This window comes from Lissotriton helveticus, chromosome 7 (assembly GCF_964261635.1).
Source record: "Lissotriton helveticus chromosome 7, aLisHel1.1, whole genome shotgun sequence".
Lineage (NCBI taxonomy): Eukaryota > Metazoa > Chordata > Amphibia > Caudata > Salamandridae > Lissotriton > Lissotriton helveticus.
This window is the reverse complement of record NC_136068.1, coordinates 783256383-783275247: the sequence shown is the minus strand read 5'-3', so window position 1 is coordinate 783275247 and position 18865 is coordinate 783256383. Positions and strand designations below refer to the sequence as shown.

The 18865-nt window shown below is 44.9% G+C and overlaps 1 protein-coding gene across 7 annotated transcripts in view; it reads right to left on the bottom strand.

Moving 5' to 3' along the window:
- LOC144769184 (uncharacterized) overlaps positions 1-18865 on the bottom strand; it is a 4448662-nt gene that overhangs the window by 2056855 nt on the left and 2372942 nt on the right. For all 7 annotated transcript variants that reach the window (XR_013598674.1, XR_013598675.1, XM_078653198.1 and 4 more), the window contains one exon: positions 7723-8045. Coding sequence is in view for 5 of the 7 variants with exons in the window: in XM_078653198.1 (XP_078509324.1) it covers positions 7723-8045 (323 nt within the window). In the remaining 2 variants the exon portion in view is untranslated. The remainder of the gene's footprint in view (positions 1-7722; positions 8046-18865) is intronic.

Below are 18865 nucleotides of genomic sequence, written 5' to 3'. Positions count from 1 at the left end.
ACTCTCCTGATCAATTATGGAGTACAGGGATCTCCCTTCAGAAAGATAGGTGTTTTACTTTATGGATTTACAGTTTTCATTGGGTAAATATGCTTGCTAGTGTGCAGGTGCTGATGGTGTTTAGTGGTGGTGTAGGGAGTTTGAGAAAGAAAAGCTCAAAGAAAGTACTGACAATTGTAAAAGACAATTTAATGGAACATAATTTTATGTAAGGCACTACGTCAACTCAGAGATCTAAATGCTGGTATGAGCCTGGACAATTAGCCCTTCGTTAATTATCAGTAGAGTACTGCATAGTGTTGATCTTATGTGGCATAGAGCTCTTTTTGGGTCAGTTAGAACACAAAAATACTTAATGAAAGCATATTGAATGTACACAATGTACAGAAAGGGCAATACCAAAATAAATATAAACTCATATCATAAATTTCCTTTGGCTATCTTACATATTGGGGGATTCAAGTGATGCTGCATAGTATGCATGTTGTTTAGTGAAAAGAATACGTAGGACAAAAAAATACGTTTATAATTAATGAAAAATCAAAGCCATGTCATTGACTCAGAGTTCAAAATAACAAAATTTATAGCTTTTCCAAGTCACATAACAGTCATAAAGAACTTGAATCCACGCACGGGGGATTGCCGGGAGGAGCGAGTGAGTGAGTTTGAGCGATTTGGTGCACTGGGAGGTCGCCGCACCGCTACCGCTACCACTACCCCTCTGCTTCGCCCAGCTTTATCCCGCAGGGTGCCGCTTGGTTTTGATTTAGACTTTTGCAGACTTTTTTCAGGCTTTCCAGCGGCTTTCCGTGACCGCGGCTCGGCGGTGGCGGAGAACTTGGTGGGCTTCCCGCGGTTTTCCCGCAGCTACCCGTGGCTCCCGCGGTCCTTGTGCCTCGGCAGAGGCAGAGAAACTTTGTGGGCTTTCCCGTGGATTCCTGCGGCTCCGAGGTCTTTGCGGCACGGCGGAGAAACACTGGAGCACTTCGAAGGCTATTTGGTGAAGAAACAACCTCTGTTGGCTCTCACTGTAGCTCTACTAACACCCGACTTGGATTATTGCGCCTATTGACGGATTGACAGATTGTGCAAACTTTGTTACACAGAGGGCAGACCACTGACCACAGACTGCTGCAGAGTTGGTGTGCCTTTGCGCCTTTGGACCTGCTGCGGCTTCCAGCTTCACAGGCTTGAGCTGCCACTCCGGGAGCGGCTGGCGGAGGGAGACGGGGTCGAGCCACACTGGGCTACCCCCCACGTTGGAAAACAAGCCATTAGGTGCCCACTGCCACTAAACATGGGAAAGAAGGCTTAGCAGTCAGCACCGTTTTTTGGAGCACGTAGCGGTGAAGATCTGGAAACAGGCGGTGAGTGGTGGCAAGTTGAACTTAGAACTCAGGTAGAGCCTTGCCTGCAGGTGTGTGTAGCTTAACAGCTTATTGCTCAGCTCGCTCTGTCGGCTCTATTTGCTGGTCACTGGCTCCCTGGCTACATAATGTGACATCACGCTCTGCTAATCTACAGCTCCTCATGTTCTTTACATTCGCTGCCTGAACTGTGGTCTCTGACCTTCCTGCACAGCGGCCGGGCTTGGCTCCGCCATCCTCACTGCAGTAAACAACCGGCCGGGCTTGGCTCCGCCGGCCGGACCACATCCCCCAGCATCCTTAGGGGGCCAGCGACGACGCCGTAATCCAGCGCGCCAGGCGGCGCATAAAGCACCGGCAGGTCCCTCGTCCCGCGAGGACGCGCGCGGGACGCGCCGGACTAAGCCCGGAAAAAAAGGGTGGGCCCTCTGTGGCCCTCAGTGGCTGAAGTAGGCTGGGCTGGGCCCATATACTTTTATATTCTATTGATGTCTAGCTTGTTAGTTTTTTATTTTCATTCATGCTTATAGAGACATCGACTTGTTCACGTACATTGGAACTCTGACTCACGTTATTCAATCGCCATATTTTATATATTATAAGCTGTTAAGTAGTATCTTCTTTTAGGCACTGTGCTCTGACTTTGTTTGGGATATAGGACTAAGGATGACTGCTAAAAAGTTACGATCTGGGAGGCTCTTAGGGGGAAGATCATGTGTTAAAACAAAATCTAACCCCCTTAGAAACAAGGAATCAAAAAATCTCCAAATAAAGGGTCAATGCCAGCTATTCCAGATATGGGAAAAGACTTTGGATAAAGATTTGCTGAAGGAGGCTGACCCTGAAGAAATCACAATAAATAGGAACTTAGGGGTAATTCTTCCTCTTTGCGCAGACCCTGTGGTAATTAATAAGAGACCTATTGTGATAAAAAAATTGAGTCCCGATTTACAATCTGGTAAGGGGTTCAATGTAAAACCGGGAGAAAGCTCTGGTACTGCTAATGTGATTGTTTCTAGCACAGAGAACGTACTTCAAAACAGTATCCCCTTAAAGATGGACTCGCATTTATCTAACGATTTAGTGGGACATATCCAGCCAAAGGAGGTATATAATGGTGACTCTCTAGGGCTAGATATTGACTTGGAATTGTGTGGTCGTTACCTAGCAGAAGGTTCACTCAAATTATTCGAACCCACTAAGACCCCGATTGTCACCATTCCATCTGGTTTACAGCTTTATAGTAGTACCCCGTCCCTTAAATCTCAAGATTTATCTTCACAGTCCAACCTCTCAAAAAGCCCTATGCTTAATATTTCAGGTATTGATCCTATTATACCTCTAGGTTTGGACAGACATGAAAAACCCATTTCAGAGTCATTGATTGTTTTGGAACACTTCCTGTCTTCGATATTACGATTATTGAGTAAATTTGTGGGAAGCTCAGACTGTGTTTTGGAATCCGTCACTCAAATATTAAAGGCTGTATTGCTTCGAATCCCAGAGAAGACACTGGATTCAGAGCCTAGAGTGGGGGCGCAGGAACCAGTGTCCTCTGGTGCTTCTCCTCCTGGAAATAATCCGTTGTGCATGCCTTATAATGCTGATCAAACTCTTACGGGGGTTCCGTAGGTTATAAACCTGATAAAGCGCTCTTTCCAATTTTTATGCCAGAATCCAAGGGGACTGAGAATGAAGAAAAGGAAATAATAGGGAAGCACAAAAGGTGTAGAGGAAAAAAGAGAAAACCAATTCGCAGATATAGGAAAAAAAGGGTGAGACAAATAATATTTGAGAATTTCCAAGAACAGTCAAGTGTTCTACCTAGTACAGAAGTGCCAGGTAAGGGGTCGGCGAAGCAAGACCCTAATATTTGTATCCCCGATATCCAAGTACCGTTTGCAGAATGCAATAAATCTATCCCTATTTGTGCCATTTCTACTATAGGAGGACCGCTCCTTGAGGAGGGGAGAGCCCCGAGCCCCCTGCAAAAAACAGAAGAGACAAAGATAACATCATTTGTCCCAGTTACCCTTAATCCAGCAGCGCCCATTTTTTACTCCATGGTAGAAGGTACAATCAGTTCGCAAGAACCACGTGGAAGAATTAAGGAAGATTTTGTAGATACATTGATTCTTGACTTTCTTCCGTTGTTTGATCACGATGTGGCATTAAATAGAACATGGCTACCTAAATGTTTCAGAGACATAGAGAGTTTAAAGTTAATTCAATCAAATGATATTGATTTGGTTTCTATGTCAAGAATTGATAATACATCTCATACTAGGGTAACGTTCTATTCTAAGCTTATAGTGAACCTCATCTTGAATCAAGCTGAAAATTTCCAAAGTCAAGGTATTGATGTAATACCTGTCGTGCCGAACGGTGGAGATAGACTTTGTGAAAATAGACCTTTTCAACGGGGACCGGGACAAGCTGGTCACCTCCCTCTCTTTGAGGAATTAAAAATATGTGTTTTAAAAACTAAACGGCTAGTGTCCCATGTAATTCCTGCCCCACAAAATATTGATACCATTTCAAGAGAGGATAACCAGCAATGGAATTGGCTTCCTGGGGCTCTGCTAAGTAAATCAAAAGATAACCCAAAGCTATTTCCTAACCTTTAGCAGTAGCTTAAAAATTCTTTCCTGGAATGCTGCGGGGTTCAACAATAGTCCTGAAAAACTACAATATCTTCTTTCATTGAACCCCGATGTGATCTGTATTCAAGAGACCTGGTGCACAGATAAAATTGATATGGGGAGGGACTATTTTGTGCTTGATGTCGCAGCCTCCCCCTCTAAGAGAGGGCATGCAAAAGGAGGAATTGCGTGCCTTCTCTCGAATAGAATAGATTGGAACTTCTCCCATTATGTGGATCAGAGTAAACTTTTTCAGGCAGTCTCCTTTGGTAGCTTTGGTAGTGGGGAAAATAAAAACCCACTGGTTATAATAAATGCTTATATCCCTCCTGAGGATTGTTACAACAGTGTACTAAAGAAAGTTTTTAATTTTATTGAAAAGATAAAGCAGACAATAATTACCCCTCAGGTGCTGTTAGTGGGGGACTTTAATTGTAGAGTTTCTAATTACAGCTTAGAGCTTTTTAGAAATAAATCCAAAGAGGAAGCCCTTTTGATACCTCAAGCTCTTTTCCCTGATAAAATTAAAACTAACAAAAGAGGGAAAATGTTACTAGATGAATTGTTTCTTATGGAGGGGCTAATAGTGAATGGTAGGCTCACATCTGATGTCCCAGCAAAATATACTCATAAATCCAGTACAAGTGAGTCCATCTTGGACTACGTAATCACAGACTACCACACCTTCTCATTACTTGGAGATCTGGTAGTCTCAGAGAATATATTTAGTGATCATGGGTTGATAACTTTAAATCTTTTAATACACCCCCCTAAATCTAACCCATGGTCACTCAATGGTGATGCGGTTAATTTTCACAAGAAGTCTGGAAGATGTTTTTGGGACTCTAAAGCTATTAAGGGCCTGGGACGTACCCTTAAGAAAACTATCCTAGAATTAAATAATTGGAAAGGGTCTGAACTAATCCTTTTTGAGGACTTCATGAAGAAGATTACTCAGGCTTGTAAAAATTCACATTTGCCTCCAAAAAAGATCCCCCCCCAAGATCGATTACTCTCCTCAATAAGGACATAAATAAGTTAGTGCGGGAGCAATATCTATGCAGGTCATCTGAAAGGCTCCGCAAAATTGACTGTTTAAAAAGAAGGAGAAGTAGGATTAAGAAAAAGATGAAAAAAAGAAAAAGCGGATTCTCTATGGATAAACTTACGGGAGGCAGTGGTTCATGGTAAAGCCAGACAGTTTTGGTCTCTCATTGGGGAGGGATGTGGTGCAAGAGTTGGCTCCCGTCCAATTCCTATTTCTGAATCGTCATGGGTCAATTTTATTTCCACTTTATATGCTATGAATGGGCAGTCGGTGGAACTTAGGGGCCTCAATACTGAACTTGATTCCCCAATAGAGTCCCCCTCTGAAAGAACAATTGAACAGGCGATCAGGGACATGCGTACTTCAGGAGCCATGGGTCCAGATGAACTCCCGATTTCTGTCTTGAAGCAGGAACCAGTATTATGGAGTAAAATACTGTTTCCTGTTTTCAGATTTTGTTTCAATAAGATAATTAACCCCTCTTCTTGGAAAGGGAGTATATTGGTGCCATTGTTTAAAAAAGGCGATAGGGATATTCCAAAGAACTATCGTCAAATAGTTCTCCTCGATGCAATTGGAAAAGTCTTTTCTAAATGTCTGTTATCCCTAATTAAAGATTGGGTTGATGCGAACCGTATTTTACCCCTAGAACAGACTGGCTTCCGCAAAGGTCACGGCACCTTAGATAACCTCACTGCACTTCAGATTATTTCTGATAAATATGTTAGGGTTCGTGGAGGATATGTGTACACGGCATTTATTGACTTCTTCACAGCATTTGATAAGGTGGATCGTCCCTTGCTGTGGAGAAAGTTGTCAGTTATGGGCATGCCTCCCCATTTGCTTGATCTGGTGCAGATCTTACACACTGATACATGGTGTCGTGTCCTGCAAGGCGGAGAAAGGGGATTGTCACGCGTCATCCCATCAATTAATGGATTAAAACAAGGGTGTCTTCTTGCCCCACTACTTTTTTCACTGTATATTGCAGATCTTCCTGCATCTGTCTCCTCAAGTACTGGTATAGCCCCGGTAGTAGGGGGAACCCCTATTTCCTGCTTGTTATATGCAGATGACATCATCATATTGGATTTAACTCCTAAAGGGTTGGCCAATCGGCTTCGTGCACTACATCTATTTGCCGAAGCCCATTTCCTGAGGATAAACACAACAAAAAGCAAAATTATGTGCATTGCTGGGAGAAAAAAGTTAAAATACAAGAACTTTGAATGGACAGTGGGTGGCCAAAAATTGGAGGTGGTAAAGACTTTTGTTTTTTTAGGGAAAATCATCTCCAATAATTTGAGCGATAAGCCCCACACTGATAACAATACCCGTAAAGCCCTATCTCAGGGAAAAGGCTTAAGTGGTTTATATTCAGCCACGGGGAGAAGACACTTCAATTGCTTACTGGAAGTCTTTAGGGCAAAAATCCCTTCTTCCCTTTTGTATGGAATGGAATTAGTTGACCTAAGGCAATGGGATTTCTTACATTCTGTAGAAGGGAAGTTGTTAAGAATTCTATCTTCTCTTAATACCGCTTGTTCAGTAGCTGCCTGCAGACTTGAATTTGGCCTCCGCAGTAGTTGGGTGCAGGGCCTTGCAGCTATAGTACGATGGGTTGCCAGCTTAGCTAGAGGAGAAATGGGTTCATTAAGAAATCTTATGAAGGTCGAACTGCTGGGCAGCTTAAATGAGTATTCGTTAATTGTTAAAAATTTTAGAAAGGCGGTTGCTCTTCTCCAAATGGAAGAGAGCACACTTTTTTCTGTTTCTGCTGCACAGTTAAAAACGATTTTGAAAAAGGCATCCTGGGATCTTAGTTATAAAATGGATAAAGAGGCTATGTATTTAAAAAAGAGAGCTAACCACCTTACTGACTCGTATGTTAACAAAGTTATGCAACCCTATGTCACCTGGAACCTACCACATGGAATTCGACGATTCTGGTTCCTCTTAAGACAGGATTTGCTGCCATTAAACAATCTATTGGCAAAGTGGTATGGTTCTCTTACAATTTGTAATTTTTGCAACTTATCCACCCAGGATCGCCTGCATGTTCTCTTCATATGCCCCGCGCTGCGCCAATTTCGGCGTAAGTGGTTAAGATCGGTATGTCTGCAATTGGGTATTCTAAACGCCAACTCCTTTTTACTTGCACTGTATAACCCCCCAAATGAAATTTTCTGCTTTAACATTTTTAACTTTTTTAAATGCTTTTTAGCTATTTATTGATGGTTTTTGTGATGGGTGAATCTGAGTATATTTTGTCTCGTAAACATTGTAGATGTCTGTCTTGCATTGAATGTATTATGTATTGTAAATGGATTTTATGTGGACCTCCTCGGAGTTCCAAAACATAATAAAGAAACTTCAAAGCAAATCTACGAAAAATTTATCACATTAAAAGCATTTTATCAAATAAAAATTGTTAGCAACTAATTATTTTAACAAAAATCATTTAAGGTAAAATGCACATTTAAATAATCAAATGTGCCTTTTCCTAAATACTTTCTAGCTCCCATCAAGTAACTTGTGCAAATTTCAAGCTATTTAATTGCTTTCATGCCAAGAAGGTATATTTCTAATTAAGTCAACGTATATAACTTGTACAACTACACCTTCTGAAGGGGAGGAGATAAGGATCCTTAATGTTAGCACTCACCTTACACTGGTGATGCTTGACAAATTGCTTGAAAGAGTAAGATTACCAGAGTTGGGATTCATGACTGGCATTGCCACACTGGGCAATTCCTTGGAAACAGTCAAATTCTTTGTAGGTGGGATAAGGGCAGTTAGTTCGGGGATTAAAGGTTTACTCTCTTGTGGTAATTTTGAAACAATCTTAGAGCTCTCCTTGGGAAGCATATGCTCTTGTTTTGGTTTGGTTTGGTTTGGTTTTGGTTTTCTCTCTCCTTGATCCACGTTTACAACAGCATCTTTTAATTCAGATTTGCTTTCATGGCGGTTTATTTCCTTGTCACTTTCCTGCAGCATAAAAGAGAAATACAAATATATAAGTGTGATGGAAATTAAAACAAAAGTCCTTGATTAAAGTGGGAAGATATTCAAATTTTTTACTCCAATTTATGTTTGTGTCCGAAACAAGATTGCAAGTGAGGTGTAATTTGCTCTACCAGCTGTTTACCCTTCAGTTTAAACCCTGGAGCAAATTAGAGAGAGATTTCTTAATAGTACAAATTGTCAGTTTGAGTTCCTAATGGCAGGTGAAAACATGCAAAATCTAAAGATAATTCCCCATTCTGTTGTCTCAACCTTAACAGGCCTTTTGTTTTGCAGGTGCCAAATAAATCTCAGGTGTGGGGAATTTCAGTAGCCCCAACACATTTTCAAATTTATTTTGTCTTTGGAACAAGTCAGGGAAAGCCACTGTCTGCAGTTAAGGTAACATTTGTTCCCATATGTCAATGCTCTTCGAACTTGTGTTTATGGCTCATTAATACAAAGCCTTTATTATTAGGTTGAGCCCGTGTAGGAAATATATGTTCAGACTGCACTACTAACAGTGGTTCCAGTATAAAAATGTGCACACATGTTTGCAAAGTTTAGGGATAGGAAGCTAGGTATAATGCTTCCAGTATCCTCTCTGATGGATGCAAATATATGTAAAAGCTTACAAGCAAAATTGATGATTCTTTGCTTAGAACATAAAATGTTCATAAAAGCAATACAACTAGGAAACAAATGTTCTGCTAAATTACTGTGAGATTTTTATGTATCGTTTCTATGAAGTATCTTTTAGTAAAATGTTTTGATGAAAGCTAGTATTTACCAAACATATTTATAATGGAAAATCAGTGTAACATTAAAAAGGCACGCATTGGAAAAGCCAAGAGGTATGGCATTGGTGGTCAGCCTTTTGGTTTTGACAATATGTGACTTGCAGTACGTGTCTTGCTTTGACATGGTTTTTGTAAAACTTTAATGTTGTAGGAACTGCCAGGCTCTCATCATTATAACAAACACTGGCAAAAGCCGAAATATTTTTTGGCCTAAAACAGCAGACATTGCCACAAGTTCCTGGCACTAAGCAAAACTACTTTGCGTGCCAATATGCTCTTTGTGAAAGAGCAGAATCCTGTCCCTCACAGAGAAGCCAGCCAGTAGCTAGAGAGAGAGATTGAAATGTAATAAAAACAAAATGTCCTGGTTAATACAAGACCTAAACAGGGGCAAAATTCTTAAAGCAAGTCACAAAAGTGCACCCATGATATACGTCCTTGCATTCCTGCAGATTTACGACTTTCAGGAATTCATAAGAATTTACAGAAGAAGGTCAGGACTCCTAGAAAATATTTGATGACTGCATTTTAGCACAAGCAAATATGGGATGTGTAGATTTGCTCATGAGAAAATTTGTTGAGCAGTAACAAGTTCACTTTCCTGCCAACCACTTTTTTACCCAACCCTGGAAGAAGTTTTACTACTGCCCTTGTCAGGAGTACCAGTGTAACACTTAAGGACAACTTAACCTTCAAAAGAACAAGGATTGAATGCCTCTATCCATCCCAATCTCACCTCGGCACACACCCACTATAACAACATACAATTGAAAGGCACATACATTCTCTGTTCATCTACTTTGACTAACCCAAAGAAATCGCATGCTGATCCATGAGCAATCACATAAACCAGCTACAAAATTCTTTTAAAGAAACCTGCCAACTATTTCTCAACCAACTTTCTTTTCTACTGTCATCCTAAGACATCACTCTTCCATTTACTCGGGATACCACACCATAACTAAAGGTAGCAATGAGGCACTCCTGCGACCCTCCCCCCCCTCCCTCCATCGATTGACTGGCAGGAGAAGAAGACAGGCACTGTATCTTAAAATTCCACAGCACCAACAGAATGCAAAACAAAATATATAAGCAAATCACAAAATACCTTAAATATAGACCAATCAATTCCTGCTCTACAGACTTTTTTAGTCATGATCTAAACATGGCTCCCACATGGCTTTGCAACAATTATTCATAAAATATTAGCACAAAAAAACTCAAAAACAGACAATGCATTGGCATCATATTTAAAGAATATCTTAAAACTAGATATCCTTACTTTTCAAATTCAAAGGTCACTCACAGCTTCTTCATTGTAACCTCTCTCCCATCTGAGGACCACTGAGACAGTATTGTTGTAAACAAGGCTGTGGCCAAAAATATGGTATAAAAAATATTGATTACCACAATAACATGATCCCATACTTTTAATGGTAAGTACAAAAATATCGGGAAAAAAATGTCCTTGATACTAATATTGTCCAAAAACAGACAAATATACAGAATTTTTAAAATGTAAATAAAGTTTAACCCTTTGAATGCGGGCGAATTCCCTCGCGATGCTGCACATTTGAAGAGTGCGCAAACCAGACGGCTCCCGACCGTCCCGGCAGTCCGACACACACACCCACTGTGGCGTCGGATGACCGCATCCAAGGGGTTAAGAAGTAAATGTTAAATATTTTAATATATAGATTTAATATAATGTACATTAAATATATTCCAATAATATTTAATACTATATATATAGCTATATACTCATATAAACTCACAAATGCGTTTATATTGATATAAATATGTATATATTCATATTGTGTAACATAATTAATACAAATATTTATTTTAAATTTTTTTATATTTTGAATCTGTTACTATGAAAATACTGCATTTATTTACACTATATTAAATATTTTATAATTAAAATGTATTAATATAAAGAAAATAAATAAATATATACATATATAGTGGTACTAATACATTTATAATATTATTAAAATTAATATAATGTAAGTTAAACATGTTTTATAATTATGTTCATGGCTACAGAATATTTATTTATATATATATATATATTTATATATATATATATATATATATATATATATATGTGTATATATATATATATATATATATATATATATATATATATATATATATATATATATATATATATATATATATTGCAGCTCCGTGGTGTTGTCCAAATAGTGGGTTGCACTCGAGCCTGCGTGCGTCTTCCCCAAAGCGTTTATTGGTATGGGCAGTTGCGTGTTTGAAATAGGCCCAACGCGTTTCGGAAATTTATTTTCCTCATCAGGGGCCAGCAGTGAAGAGCATGACGTCTACCATCTCCCTTTATGAAAACACACATTGTGCTTATGGGAGATGTAGTCCATATATCCTGGATGGATGCACTTTCAAATTACTGCTCGTTCCAAAGACTCTACCATGAGCCCCAAACAACACTCCTGTCCTTATCCATCGCGCAGCTCCACATACGCGACTCCTTGAATAGCGAGTCTCATGGCCCCCGTTTTCCAGGGTGGTGCAACCCAGCGGCAGGACCGCCGCTAATGTACTACAGCTCCGTGGGGTTGTCCAAATAGCGGGTTGCACTCGAGCCTGCGTGCGCCTTCCCCAAAGTGTTCATTGGTATGGGCATTTGCGTGTTTGAAATAGGCCCAAAGACCGCATAGAGGACGTGAAACAATGTCCGGGTGGTAGGCCTTCTACAGGGAGAGGAAGGGAAGAACCCGGAGCAGTATGTTGAGAGCTGGTTGAGAGAACTCCTGCCCGGGGCGGTGCTGTTTCTACACTTTGAGGTAGAAAGGGCGCACAGAGTGCCGGCACCGAACCCTCGGCCTGGGGCTCGGCCTCGCCCGCTCCTCTTCAGGCTCCTTAACTATCGTGAAACCAGGAACCTGAGTGACCTCGCGGTGGGAAGCAGCCGGGTGATGTTTTTCCCAGACTATACAGCAACAGTACAAAGGCGGAAGAGCACATACATGGCGGTGAAACGACAATTGCGAGAGCTAGAGCTGCCCTACTCCTTGTTGTTCCCCTCTTGCCTCCGCGTGGTCTCGAAGGAGGGTGCACGCTTTTTCGATGCCCCATCGGATGTTTGGGACTGACTGAAGGAGACGGGGCAATGGAAAGGAACAAGACCTGCAGGCCTGGAGGAGGGTGGGTGGCAGGAACAGCAATCGAGACTGCGCAGGAGGCGAGGGGCTCGCCGGGCACACAGGCCTTGGCCCAGTTGCGCCCAATCTGGAGAAGATGAGACTGGAAAGGAGGGAATCACTTGAGGTGGTGGCGACCCTTGGAGCAGCGAACAGCAACGCCCGCCTGGACTCCCAGACACGCAGCGACCTGGGAGCGAGCGACTCGTCGTCCCCATCAACTGTGTTTTCCGATGACTTGAACATGCCAGTATTGACACCCCAAACGGCTGATCAGCTCATGTGACTGAAAGGTGGACTACGCAGCCCCGCAGGGGCCCATTCCCCTGAATACTCCAACACTCTGTATCTTTCTAAATATGCCTATGTGCGCGCTGTTGCAATGTGCTATGTGCCAAGTGCGTTTGCTCTGTCATTTGATGCAATGCAGTTAAACATCTGAGGCTTGGCTTACCGGCCAGAGGTTAGGAAGCGCTGCGCAGATGACGCACCTGCGGGCTCCCCCGGTAGCGCTCTGCATCGGACCTGCATGATTGACCTATCTGTACTTCACCACACACCTCTCGAGTGCCCGGGAGGTCTGCAACAGGGGCGTAGTGCAGATCAGTTGCTGACATCACACACACCCCGACAGCTATTGCGCTGGACTAATACTTCATTGTTGGTGGTTCACCATGAGGTTTGGACGTATGCCCCTTTGGGGACTCGCCCCACTAGTTGTACTGTTTGTAGTTGTTCTTATGTTTCAGTTGCGACACACTGATACTTACCCCCCGGATGCTACCCCTAGGCTTCCCCTTGAGGCTTTCCCCCGGCCCCGCGTGGGTGCGATGCGTTCGGACAAATGACACACACTAACATAATAACTTGGAATATACGTGGTATGCACACCCCATCACGGCGCTACTCTATCTTCTCCTATCTGCAGCGATATGCGGTCGGGATTTGCCCTCCTACAGGAGACCCACATGACCCAAACAGAGCTTGACAAACTCCGTAGGCGCTGGAGGGGGCAAATAATGGCACGGTCTTTTCTGCGCATGCACGCGGCACCCTGGTATGGGTAAGAGCGGGCATCCTCTTCATTTGCAGGAAGGCAAAGGTGGATCAGGAGGGTAGGTACTCCCTAGTACGGGGGAGGCTGAATGGTCAGGAAGTCCTCTTAGGATCACTCTATGCCCCGAATGCAGACCAACCCTCCTTTCTAACACAATTGAACCAGGTCCTTCACCCATATGCTGGCCTCCCCTGGCTGCTCGGTGGGGACTTCAATATGGTGCTAGACGTGCACCTAGATCGCTCTTTCCCTCCCCTCCGAGCTACGGCGGTGGCGTCCAATGCGCAAGTGTTCCAGAACTGGCTGTCACATTGGGAGTTACACGACCTATGGCGAGTGCAGTATCCTTTAGACAGGGTCTACTCATATTACTTATCAGTCCAAGACTTGCATGTCCGGTTGGACAGGATGGTTGGCGCCCAGTCCCTGCTCCCACTTCTAGCACAATCAGAGTCTTTGGGGAGAACACATTCCGATCATAACCCTCTATGGTTGCAGATTAGCTGGGAGGCGGACCGCCCACCTGTCCCCACGTGGAGGCTACAGTCCACTGCACTGGAAGATGCAGAGTTCCGCTCCTCGCTGGGTACGGCCATCTTCGCCTACTTTGAGGTCAACGATGGCACTGCGAGTAACGCCATGGTAGAGTGGGACGCACACAAAGTAGCTATCCGGAAGCACTGCATGGGGGCCACGTGGAATATACGCAAAACACTCTCTGATTCCCTGGCGCATTTGGAGGCTGAGCTCCTGCAGTATGAGCGGGAGGGTGAAGGGGTAGGCGAGCATTCGTGCAAGCTATGAGACCTCCTCGCTCAGCATGCGGGCCTTTTGGAGAGGTTGAGGTGCCATAACTATGCGGCGCACACGGCCAGGACGCATGCTAGGGCAGATAGAGCGGGCTGGCTATTGGCCTGGTTAATACAGCGGGAAGGGCGTGGTGCCCCAATAGGAGCTCTCCGCAGGGCAGCGGGGAGATGGCGTACACGCATCGCGACATACACCGTGCCCTGACTGGTCATTATATGCAGCTATATAAGGCTAGAGGTACCGGCACCAGACAAGTGTTGGAAGGGTTTCTGGACTCTGTTCTTTTGCCTGTGGCCTCTGAGGAACAGAGGGTCGCGCTCGGTGCCCCCCTCATGCTGGAAGAAGTGGGAGAGGCGATTCAGTCCATGGCATCCAGGAAAACCCCAGGGCCGCATGGCCTGCCTGCCGAATACTATAGAGCAAACCGGGAAATCCTCACGCCCTTACTTCTCGAGCTGTACAATACAGCCATAGAGGAGAGCTCATTGCCTCCCTCCATGCAGGAAGCGATTCTGGTCTCCTTGCCTAAGCTGGACAGGGACCCCACAGCTCTGGGTACATATAGACCATTGGCGATGCTTAACGTGGACTATAAGGTCTTTGCTAAGGTACTTGCGGAATGACTGGCACTGGTGGTCCCTCACTTAATACATTCTGACCAAAACGGGTTTGTGCCAGCGAGATCCACGTCCTTGAACATCAGGAGGTACTTCAGTGTGGCGGCCGAGGCAGTGCGGGAGTGGCCTAGGGCAGGGTGCCTGATATTAGACCTGGAGAAGGCGTTCGACTGCCTAGAGTGGGGTTACCTGTCGGCAGTGCTAGCGCGCTACGAGCTTGACCTAGAATTCCTGCAGATGGTCGATCTCCTCTACAAAAATCTGGTAGTTCGTATGCGGCTGGGCCCCTACATCTCAGAGGCGGTGGCAGTAGGCCGGGGCACCAGGCAGGGATGCCCGCTGTCCCCTCCGCTATTTGCGCTGGCTATCGAACCCCTGGCTGCGGCCATGCGGCAGACCCTTGGTGATGGGTTGCATCTCCCAGCGGAATACCATCAGGTGTCGCTTTATGCAGATGACCTGTTGATATTTGTGAGGGACGTGGGATGCACACCGGAACAGATTGCTCAGTTGCTACGTAAGTTCGCGGAAGTCTCGGGACTCCTTGTAAATCTTGCCTTTATGCGTTTAACGAAGGGACAGCGGATCCGGGATATCACCTTGAGGGCACCCGAGTCCAATGGAAAGCTGACACTTTTAGGTATCTGGGGATCCAGATATACCGCCAGCCGGCTAACCTATTTGACGGGAACCTGAGAAGGACGGTTGCAGCGCTCAGGTCCCAGATACGCTTCTGGTACACGCTTCCGCTAGCGACCACGGGCAGAGTGGCCCTGGCTAAAATGGTCATGCTCCCACGACTCCTGTACTACTTTGTTAATCTGCCTTTATTTATCCCGCCTCTTTCTTCTTTATGCTCAATAAGATGCTGCGGTACTTTATCTGGGGCGTATCCCGGCACAGGCTGGCGTTGCCGAAGTTATTCCTGCCAACGGATAGGGGGGACTGGCTGCCCCCTGCTTTACTACCTGGCCGCACAGCTGCAGTGGGTCGCCCGCTGGTTGGCAGATAGGGGCAGAGAGAATACAGCGACAGTAATGCCGCCACACTCTCTAGAACGTGTAACTAAACTTTTTCACCCAATAGCGGCACCTGAGCCTCCTACTCCGCTTCTGCTGGCAGTAGCGTATAAGTGCTACCGAAGAGCCTTGTTCCTTACACGTAGTGTGATTCCATACGCACCTGCCATACCTTTGGAGGGTTCCCCAGGTGGTGAGGGGGTACTCACAGGCTCCATGCTCGCAGAGTGGTGGGAAGCTGACGTCCACACACTTGGCGATCTTTATAGAGATGGGGCGCTCGTGGCATATGAGACACTAGTACCAGAGGAGGGGCTTCCCCCCGGGGTGTTCTTACTGCATCGCTCATTGATAGCGAAGCTGACCGCCAGATGGGGAGATGTAGCGTCGGAGCCTGAACAACACTTAACCATGCAGTACCTACATGTCATGGGAAGAGGCAAGCACATGGTTCGCTAGTTTTCTGCGTCATTACGAACACATACGGCAACTAGTTTAGCCCCTCTCAGAGGTAAATGGGAGAGAGACCGGGGTAGGCCGCTCACAGAAAAGAGTGGGAGAGAGTCCTAAAAAGCCCGTCATGCATTCCCAGAAACATGCGATTTCATCAGATACAACTGTACATTGTTCATAGAGCATACCTCACACCTGAGCTAATTATCAAGTACTTTCGTCGCTCCGACGCGTCCTGCCCCAGGTGCAATGAGGTGAGAGTGGGGCTCCTCCATTCCCTGTGGAGCTGTCCTGGACTGAGCACTTACTGGAATGCAATCAGCGAGCTGCTCAGAAAATGCACCGGCCGCACTATCCCCTTTGATGGGCCCGAGTATCTTTTACACCATTTCAGGAGGACACCCAGGAATAAGGTGTCGTCTTGTTTCCTGAACCTGGGGCTGGTGGTGGTGAAACGCTTTCTCAGGAGGCGGTGGAAGGCGCGTGATCCGCCACGCGTACAGGCGTGGTCCTCTTCTCTCCAGGCATGGGCCCGGGCTGAGTGGACCGCCATACGTAGGGAGGAAACACTGGGGCTCCGAAAGGAACCTATAGAGGAGCGTTGGGAGCACATGCTTAATGCCTTACAACTGCCGGATGAGGAGGGTGACGCGGGCAGTGCAGAGGATGCGGAGGGCACCCCTGGGGGCAGGAGCATACCACGGGCCGTTCTCCTGCCGTGATAGTTTGCTATGTATAATTCCTGCTCCAATGGGGCACAAAGGTTACATTACAGGTGTGGTTGTGGCCGGGGTGTGTGTGCACGCGTGGGGGGTGGGAACCGGGGGGTGCGGGGGCGGGAGGGGGGCTAGGATGTGGGTTGAAATGTGAGTGTGGTTTTGCCGCTGTTGTTACAGTTTTCTCTTGTTGTTGTTTTATCAATATTTCATCTGTATGTCCAAGATGGAGGGCCTACCCAGAATCTTGCTAGTGGGAAAGGGCCCAGCGCGTGGACCTTCATGGACAGTCCCGGAGTCTTTATCCAGTCAGGAACTCCGCGATCCAGCCACCTTTGGGCGAATACCCCAAGACTCAGTAGCTGCACAGCCTAGCCATTGCGAACCTAACATGTAATGCTACGATGTTTGTGAATATTTGATTGACGTGCCCAGGTAGTTGTGCTTAAACAGATGATGCTCCTATTGTATTATGAAACTCTAAAATGCCAATAAAACAGATTTGACAAAAAAAGAGCAGTCTAGAGGGAGGGTGTACAATTGAAAGCCCTTGGGGCCAGTTTACTGGGGTCCTGTTATTTGGGGTCCGAGATTGGCAGTGGGAGTACAAATAGTCCAAAGGAAGGGCTTTGATTCCGATATTAAAGGCAAAAGGATCAGCCCACTTGGCTACTAAAGTATGTACTGTTGAAGTGTTGTTAAAGATGATAACTATACAGTCCCCTTGCATGGATTTAGGGTTCTTGCCCACCCAACCCACTCTACGGACCATTATTATTTCTCCTGCCCTATTGTAGGGAAACTGCTTGTGCCTAGCCAACCAAAAAAGACACTTATTCCTAAGATCAAACTGGGTTTCCTTCTGTCCTTTTTTTAGCTCGGGTACACCAGTCAGTATGACAACATAATGTAGTGAAGCAGAGGGCAAATTAATGGTTGGTTGTACTGGTGGTCCTGTCCACTGTCTTCAACCTCTACGGAATCCACCCTATCCCGTCCCGCCCCACACTCTAGATGGGCAAGTCTGCTTCTAGTTAGAGTCTCCTTATTCAAAACAAGATTAAGAGACTCATTAGTGTTAGAGGAGCTCTCTGGTCCAGTTCTAGCCCTCCTCTCTTGGGCCGATGGGATACCTAGATCTTCTGGGTGCCCCATGGGGGACTCAACTGGGTCTAGGTTGGAGTACCCCATCCCACAAGCAGATCCACCAACAACCCTTCACCCGTTAGTATGTGCCGCCTCTAAAGGATCTAAATTACCCGGAACGGGTTGCCTTACATTGTCCGTCTGGCAACTAAAATCAACTCTTTTCCCTATAGTGAAGGCGGTACCAGCAATGCAGGTTGCCTGGCTACTGGGGCCGCTTAAGTGGCCAGTACCCAGAAGGTTTAATAGGTGTGCCAGCTCCTCATTGTAACAATTACTCTCAGTTGTACCTCTAAGTCCACTATCATCTTCCTTACCCAGATAGGACAGTCTAGGGCCATTTTGTGATTGATGGGATTTTCAATTGCTCTCCTAGAGGCAGGAGGTTTCTCTGCTAGGAGTAGGCTCAGATGTTCTCTTTCTCTTGGCACCTGCCCCATAACATGTTTTGCGACCCCCCATTTTTAAGTGAACAACAAACAAAGCTTTATTCGAAATGTAAAAAACAATTCATAAAAGCATGTGCAATACCATCACAGAAACGAAAAAGATAAATTTCAATTTCGAAATTATATAAAGAAGTCATAAAATAACAGCAGTACATAAATAAACACAAATACATTAATACATTTTTTTAAAAAGTAACGTGTGTTAAAATACAATTAAGTCAATAAGTTGAATCAGCTAATCATTGAAGAGCGGGAGAGTAGGTTAAATTAATTGAACGTGGAGATGAAGCGACCACTCGGTTCAGGACCAGTTATGCCCATCCAGTGGTTGTTTTGTTCTCTTTTTTCTCTTCAAGCCATATAATGTTCTAGGGTAGAATTCAGTTAAACTCCAGATAGATATAGGCCCATCTCCTATTTGTGGCTGCCAAGATTGAAGGTATGGGACGACATGTTTATTCCTAAATTTAACAAGCACCAAATCGCCCGCAACATGTTTTGGGACAGGTCCTAGCCAGCCCACCCTTCTAACGCTTAGTATGGTGCCATCAATGCT